Below are 8,422 nucleotides of genomic sequence, written 5' to 3' on the forward strand. Positions count from 1 at the left end.
CTTATCTTAATTTTCTCAGAATGTATTCTGTACTGTCATAACATTAATAAAAATCTTTTATTTGTAGGACCCAAAGATTTTACTGTTGGATGAAGCAACAAGGTATAGTGTTTATTTTTATTTTATTTTTTTAACTTATTAATTATTGAAATCATAACATGGGGAAATATCATACATAGGGAAATTCAAAATTATAAACTAAAACTGGATTTTCCCAACCTATGAAATCAAATAACTATTCATTTTTATTTATTGTTTATTTTTTTAATGGGAGCTCTTAGAACATACCAAATATCCTTCATCCCAAGATAATAGGTTAAATTTAACATGAAAAAAAATCTCTTTTTCAATTCTTATAATGATGAGATCTATATTAGCTGTAACCCTGATATAATGAAATAAGGAATACCACAAACTAGGCATTATTAAACTAAATTAAACACATGGTTTATGTGACATGAATAGCTATGATAACAATGTTAGCTTTAACAAACAGGGTTTAACAACTACTGATATATAAATATTAGTGGTATATGAGTATTAGTGGTATGTAAATATTAATTATATATAAATATTAGTATATCATTTACTCCCTCTTCCTGTTAAAAAATACTTATATATACTTTAAGTAGAATAGTCCTTTAGGTATGAAAGAGGTTTGTAAATTCTTGAGCTCCTTATTAGGGGCTCCAGACATTGACATGTCCCTTCTAAGTTTTATTCATTTCCCTCTGGTTCATCAATCTCTATCTGGCTTTCTTCCTGTGGGATATTGTTTGTAGAAGCAGTATGTAGTGCATGACTAGGGCTTAGTAATAACTGTGTTTTAGGGATATTTGCAATATCTCCCTCCTTCGTTGCTTTCAAGACTGAGCCTGGAGATACCAGTAGTCAATTAGATATTGTTACCTCCCTCCCATCAGGCATCCATATAAAAGAGTATTGAGGATCCCCTTCAACAAGTTCCACTTCTTCAACAATGGGATCGTATTTTGAGTGTCTCATTGTTTCTTTCAATAATAGGGTGTTGTTGCTCCATGGAGCATGTAAGTAACAACATTATTTCTGTAGAAAGTTGAAGCATTTTTCGTGTGGAGTAACATTAATCCTATTATACAAAAGAGATCTGAGAGTGTGTAGAGCTTCATTTAGGATGTTTTCCTTTCTTGCTAAATCAAGACTCAGATTCTTTAGGGCTAAATCGATTGTCTTCCAGATGATACCCATGTATCTTTCCACCTGCCCATTACCTTGTGGATTGTTGTGTGTTTAGATAGTGCTTCCACTTCTTTAAAGCTTTAACTATAATACGGGTTTTTTTTTCTATGGATGAGTGTTGTTTTTGAGACTTTGACAAAGAAAATAATTGGTCGTTTTGTGAGAGTACTGCTCCTATAGCAAAATCAGATGCATCTGTTACTGCTCTCAAAGCAAAGTATGAGAATGATCATTAGAAGAAAGTGTTACATTTTGAATATCCTGTTTTGTTCCTTCAAAAACACAAACAGCTTCATTATTGAATGGAAATCCCCTTCACTTAAAAACCTGGATTTTACCTGCAAATTTTGGAATAAAGTGACCATAGTGTGCGAAAAAAAGTCCTGTTTAGAATTCTGCGCAAAGAAGTATTTACTGGTATGGGAATTCTTAAAGGTTCAAGGCGGTCAGGATGTGGTTGAATTGATTTTTGACTAATCACATAACTTAATGTGCAAATAATTGTTTTCGAAAGGGAGCACTTATTCGGGTCTAGCTTATGTTGTATAAATAAACACAGACTCCTTTTAGATTATGCTTTCTTACTAGTTATGAAATTGCTCTTTGGAAGGCTACAATCTCATTAATTACTTCAAAAGGAATTTGGGTAAGCTGCCAAAGGCCTACATTTGTTTAAAACGAAGTATAAGATAAGCTGCCTGTGCATCGAGGTTATTGACTTTGACCTGCACGACAGCTTTAGAAAGATAAGGGGGCATTGATGCTACACAGTTCAATTAATTTGACTTTCTTGGTTGAATTGGGTTATTTTTAGGGTATTTTTGCCTATAAACATTTTGAAAATGTCATATTTTTCCACAATATCAGCACTCTGCATCTCTCGCTGGGTAGACAATCTGATTCTGCTTTGTTAATATTAATTGAAGTAATATTTTGAAGATATTATGGCCTCAGATTCACTCATTAAAGTTTCATAATTTCGAGGTGATGAACTACCTCCATCAACTGGCTGCAGGTTATATCAACAGGCAGCTGCGTTTAACTTGGCTGGTTATAGATCAAAGACGGTTCCTATGCCAGCTCTAATGACCTCGCTTGCTGATTAGCCTGAGTAAGAGTGTTGTTTTCTAGAAGTATTTGACAAATTTGAGAAGAGAACAAACCACCTATGAAAGCATCTCTGGTGCATTCATCCCTGTTGACCTCAGCAGTGACTACCTTAAAAGCACAATCTTTCGCTAGGTGTCTAGATCTCTATGTATTTTTCTGTCAATTCCCTAGACTCCTGATGTTGAGTTTTAAGTTTATGCTGAGTGAATTCTTGTCTTATTGTTTTGATGTAAAGTTTTTTTAGAATTTTGATTGATTCATTGTATTTAAGTTGGTACTTCTCAGATGTATTTGTAAATGATGATATGGTAAAGTTGATTAATGATTAAAACTTACCTGAATCTGTCGTTGTATTGGCCAATAATATGAAATTTTGAAATGAGGTGTGTATAGTTCACTTTAGATTGATATGAGGAGAAGATGGTCAGAGATACGACAACAAATGTATGTTTCAAAACAAATATATGTTTTAGCAATAGCTAATATATAAATATCAGTGTCATATGAATATTAGTGATATGTTATCCATAAATATTAGTATATCAGATCCAAATATTCATCATTGAGAAGAAAAAAAGACATTGAATGAGGTTGTTTTACAATAACTGATTATTCCACATAGGTTGATGGAAGGGATTAAATAATTCATTTTGAGTATATTTTATTTTAATATCATGGCAAGCTTTAATTTTCGATTGCCCACCCTATTGAGGAAAGGAAGCTTTGAATTTACTAAGGAATCCACTCCTACACTAATTCAAAGATTTATTAGTTTCAGAGAAAATTGCATTACTGAAGGTTTCAATGACTCAAGGCAAAACTTAATGTTCATTATTCTATCTCTATTTTTGTTAATGAATCACAATATCGAAAATTGATATTTATTTATTTTTAGTGTATATGCACAATAAAATTTAAAAAATATTATAGGCCGTATAAGCAGGGGGCTAATGAATTATAAGACATGAATTTAAGGTAGGTTGGGCAGTTAATATGATTGGTTTCAAGAAGATTCTTAAGGAGTTGGTTAAATTGCAGCCTAAGTAAGAGAGTTGGGTCATGTGTGGTCGACTAACCGCCCCACTTACCTTAACCTCATTTCTTATAATTCTTTAGGCTCCCACTTATATGGACTCCCTAAAATCCATAAAACTGGTAACCCGCTTCACCCTATTATTTCTAATATAAAAAAGTATTATTTTTATTCTGTTTAAATTATACAAATATTGCTTTGATTTGTTTAGTGCCTTAGATGCAGAGAGTGAGCATTTGGTTCAAGAAGCTTTAGAGCGAATTCTAAAAGGAAGAACTGTACTCACTATTGCTCATAGACTTTCTACTATAAAAAATTCAGGTAATTTTTAATAGAGTGTTATAGTTAAATTGTTCATGTGATTATTATTGGTTTTTATTCATCAAATAAAACATAGCATAAAATCATTGGAGTAAATTCTATTTAATTCCAATTTGTTGGTCTTCCGACATTTATACAAATTCTAGTTTCAAATTAATGTACAAGTATTTGTTTTGTTTTTTATAAAAAAAAAATAATAGGGAGGTTCGATTATTTCTTTTGAATAGTTATATTTGTATTAAATTCTAAAAAATTAATACTCCATATTTATCTACATTAATCTGTTTTAGTATATGGTTCTAATCAATATCTTAAATATATATGACACCTGTAATGGCCATAACAATTTAAGTTTATTCTTAATAATAAAAAGCATATATGTATTATAATATCCTCTTTTTGAGTAAATAGTTATTTTTCTATAAAAATGATTTTTAGTATGTTTTTATTTTATGTATCAATGTTAAATATCGTTTCAGTATTTTTTGTTATTGAACCAAAAAGCATGCTAACCAATTTTCAACAGTCAAATATGAAGTAAAAATATGTTATTCAAAATAAAGAAGATGGCGGCACATGTCTTTCCAAAAGTCGGTTGAATCGCGGCCATGCTAAGCAGATTCAAATATTTTAAACTTTATTTATCTTCCCATTATAGTTACAGTAAATTTAAGAAGAAATAGAAGTCAAGAATAAGTATTGAAGAAATATATCCATAAAGAAGATCATATGCAAAAACTCAAAACTGTTGTGCTTCAATTGATGTTTACAACGAACATCTGCACAGGAAGTTTGGTTTCGACTTTGATGTTTAAACGCGGGAGAAGGAGGACAGTTCCTAGATGCAGGAGGTCCTGAACATCCCTTTGTCTATTCTCACTGGTAGACATCTTGAAAAAGAAGAAATCAACGGAAAATCCAAGAAGAATAAGATACTTCTTTGTTTGGATCACCAAGAGTTTTTTGTGTGTTGAAAACTGTTAGAGGACTAAGGCTTTGTTTAATCAGTGTTTGTTTGCTGAAAGATTGTTTACAGTTAGTGTTTGTTTGCTGAAAGATTGTTTACAGTTAGTGTTTGTTTGTTGAAATAGAAAAGGTCAAAAAATCATTCATCAAAGAAGAGTAAAAGTTGGTTAGTGTTATTCAACAAATAATTATGTATAATTGCAAAAGTATTATTAAAGATAAGTGTTCTGATTGCTTAGAAAAACATTCCCTGAAATTAAGAGTCTAAAATGTTATAAAATCTAAATAAAATTCAACTATCTATTTAATATTAAAGCTCTTCATTTGAACCCAAGCTATACTTAAGATATGAGAGTAAGTAAAAAGTATCAGTTCTCCTTTTATTTAATTTAAATAATTTATGAATGTTACAATATATATATATATATTGATTAATTTTTTAAATAAATCAATTCAAAGTATAATAGTATATTATTATTTGTGTGTAACTGACTAAATCTTTAATTATCATTTTCATGCGTGTTTGGTCATAACACACCTTAAAATGTCATCCAATTTATAAAGAAAAAATTGGAGTATGCTCTGTGTATTTAGAGAGAAATATCCTCTCAAACAATTATGTCCCTATTTTCCTTCAGAACAATAGGTTAATTAGAAAAAATACAGAACTGATTTTGCTGAAAGTAACTCTTTTGTTAGCCCACCAAAGACGAACCAATTTTTTCAAAAATGAGATTTAGTTTACCTTTTTGTAATACCCAACATAATGAATGCATACTGAAACAGGGATTTTTTTTTTTGCAAATTTGTCTGTCAATCTTGGCTTTGTTTAAATTGTTGTGCTAAACCTTTCCCAAGATGATTTTAGGAGCATTTAAAGAAATTCTAATTTTGTAATGTAATAAACATGTGTTTTTTTTTTAATATAATATACTTTGATTGGATAAAAATTGAAAAAAAGGATTTATATAAAAAAAATTCACTAAAGAATATTATTTCCAAATTTACCCTAATTTCCAAAACAAAAAATATATAAACCAATTTAACAGTTTGGGCACACAGTCATTTTGAAGGATTCCATGGTAAATCAGATAATATCTTTTAATTTTGAAGTAGTTGATGTTCCTATATCTTCCTAATGTCTACCAATACTCACTGACTCGATGAATGTGATGTCGCTCTCAACTTGAGTAGTAAAAATACTACTCAAGTTGAGTGTTCCTGATCTTACATGGTGTTCTGAAATAGGGTTGTTAAAAATATTTATCGAAGAATTTTTACCTTTTTAAGTGAATTACCCAATTTTTTAAGGATGATCCAGATAGTATCTAATAACAAGGTAAAAAAAAGGGCACTGTCCCTTTTTATTGCAAATATCTGCATTCCCAGCCAAAAAAAACAAAACAAATACAATAAATTCATGGTTAGAACTGATATAATGGATGTAATGTTAGTTGTATTAAAACAAAAATTAATTTAGACCTGAAAAGTAGGATATTGCCACCATAAAAGAATGAAGACAATGATTCATATTAACTATAATTTTGGCATTAAGGCCGTTTTTTAGGTTGTTGGCATTGAGATTTAGTTTTTTTTCCCTCAAATTTGTGGCATTTCCTATCAAATTATTAATGTCAATTCATTAGTTATTATGTATTAGTTAATATTTATTGAAAATTGTTGCATTTTATTTTTACCCTCTCAATAAATATTTATTTGATCTTTTTTTTTTACAGATCAAATAGCAGTTCTGAATGAAGGAGTAATTGTTGAACTTGGAAATTATGAAAAATTGATGTCAATTGATAATGGAATTTTTAGAGAATTGGTAAAACATCAAACCTTTCAGCAGGTGTAGGAAACTGGTTCCTTTTATGGATTTTTTTTTTATTACTTTTTATATGTAGTGATATTTATTTTAAAACATGCATTATAACTTACTTGCCAGAACAAGTTTTTAGAATTTTTATTGTGATCAAATTACAAAGTCCACCACTGTTTTACTGTTTGGTTTTATTATTTGTTAGTGTTTAAAAAGTTATAATAGCATTGTGGATAGTCAATGCCAAGAAAGAAATATATTTTTATAATTATAAATGTTGTAGATAATTCTAAATATGTAATAAAATCAGTTGCAGAACAAAAAAAAAAAATTTGGAATACTTTTGAAGTCTGATGAATGTTTCGATTATTCCATAGATTCTGGTCTTTTTGAAAATCTTTCTCTTGGTGTCTTATTGATATTTTTTTTTTGTTTTGTCCTGAGTATATTTGTGTTTGATATGGTAAGATATTAGATTTGTTAAAACTGTTCACAATTTAAAATTGTTTTTGTTAAATTATTTCTTGAATGAGTTATAAACTTGTTTCCAGATTTTATAAATAAATGAGATCATCATTAATTTGTCATTAAATTCTTGATAAATAATTAATGGTTTTGAAAAAAAAGAGAGAGAAAGAGAGAGAGAGGAGAGAGAGAGAGAGAGAGAGAGAGAGAGAGAGAGAGAGAGAGAGAGAGAGAGAGAGAGAGAGAGATAAAGAAAAGAAAAATGAAAGCTTGATTTGTTTAATTGTATCTCTTGTTTTATGTTTTGTTATTTCTTTAAAAAAAAAAGATTGGTGTCTCATGGAATTACAGTAGTAACTTTTTATATAGTTTTATTGTTTTGGAATGTAGGTAAATAAATGAAAAACAAAACAAACATTTTTAGTACATGCTAATAAAGCAAAAATTTAATTTAAACTTTTTTTACATTAAAAAATGCACTTATTTATTGTCTTTAATAAACAAAAGTTTTAATGTTACTATGTGGATAAAAACTTTTTCAGTCTCTCTTTTAGCTTGTTTCAAATTTAGGTGAATGATATTGTGCTGTTGGATTTATATTAGATCAAATTTCCCATTATATAGTATTTTTTATCTATGAATTTCAAATAAAACCTTTATGTTTAATACTTAAGTTCTAAATAAAAAGTTTTCATGAATTATTTTTAAGCATTATGAACAATATTTTTCTAATATACATGTTCTGTAATCTAGTCATAAGTTTAAGATTATAAAGCATTACCTACTTAACTTAATGAGTTAAAATATTATCCACTAAAGTTTTATTAGGATGTTATTGGACAATTTCAAAACAAAGCCTATTAAAAATAATAAATAAAAGGTTTAGCGAAGCCATAGGTTTAATGTTAATACCAATAGTCTACATGTCTGTCTTAAATTTCCTTACCTCTTCAGACGTATTCACTGCTATCTTTATATCACGAAAACTGTTGCCGTTTTTGCTTCTAACTCTATTTCATCTTGCCCATATTTATTTACCATGTTTATTAAATTACTAATTTTTATTATCATAGTTGTATTTAGTTTTATATTTTCTCTGCCTTCATTTAGCAGTATTTATTACAGTATCATGACCACCTAAGTTAATAAATCATCATTACCTAAACACAGATATTTTACTAACCAGTATTAAATCATTGACTTTCAGTATCAACTTTCTAGTAACTTTTTTGAGATTCCTTGATAGTTATTACAATGAAGCCTTTAGAATTTAAAATTCTAAAGGCTTTATTGTAATATTGTAATAATAATAATATTGTAATAATATTGGTTTTAGTCTTCCAATACTATCCTAATCAATACTTTTGTCTCTTTTCTTGAGTTAATGCTCTCTTTGATTAATTAATTTTGTGCTTATTGTTTATTCCATCTCAGGTATTGGTTTGCCACAACAATCACTGTCTTTTCTGTAAATAAAATAATTTCTT

At 28.8% G+C, this 8,422-nt stretch overlaps 1 protein-coding gene across 2 annotated transcripts in view; it reads left to right on the forward strand.

The window, feature by feature from the left end:
* LOC106687169 (ATP-binding cassette sub-family B member 10, mitochondrial) overlaps window positions 1–7,637 on the forward strand; it is a 14,159-nt gene extending 6,522 nt beyond the window's left edge. For both annotated transcript variants that reach the window (XM_024360828.2, XM_014430900.3), the window contains 3 exons: window positions 68–102; window positions 3,573–3,682; window positions 6,385–7,637. In XM_024360828.2, coding sequence (XP_024216596.1) covers window positions 68–102; window positions 3,573–3,682; window positions 6,385–6,506 — 267 coding nt within the window. In that variant the 3' untranslated portion in view covers window positions 6,507–7,637. The remainder of the gene's footprint in view (window positions 1–67; window positions 103–3,572; window positions 3,683–6,384) is intronic.
* Window positions 7,638–8,422: the final 785 nt, after the last annotated feature.

Source organism: Halyomorpha halys, unplaced genomic scaffold, assembly GCF_000696795.3.
Source record: "Halyomorpha halys isolate HHAL.00 unplaced genomic scaffold, Hhal_1.1 Scaffold920.1, whole genome shotgun sequence".
Classification (NCBI taxonomy): Eukaryota; Metazoa; Arthropoda; class Insecta; order Hemiptera; family Pentatomidae; genus Halyomorpha; species Halyomorpha halys.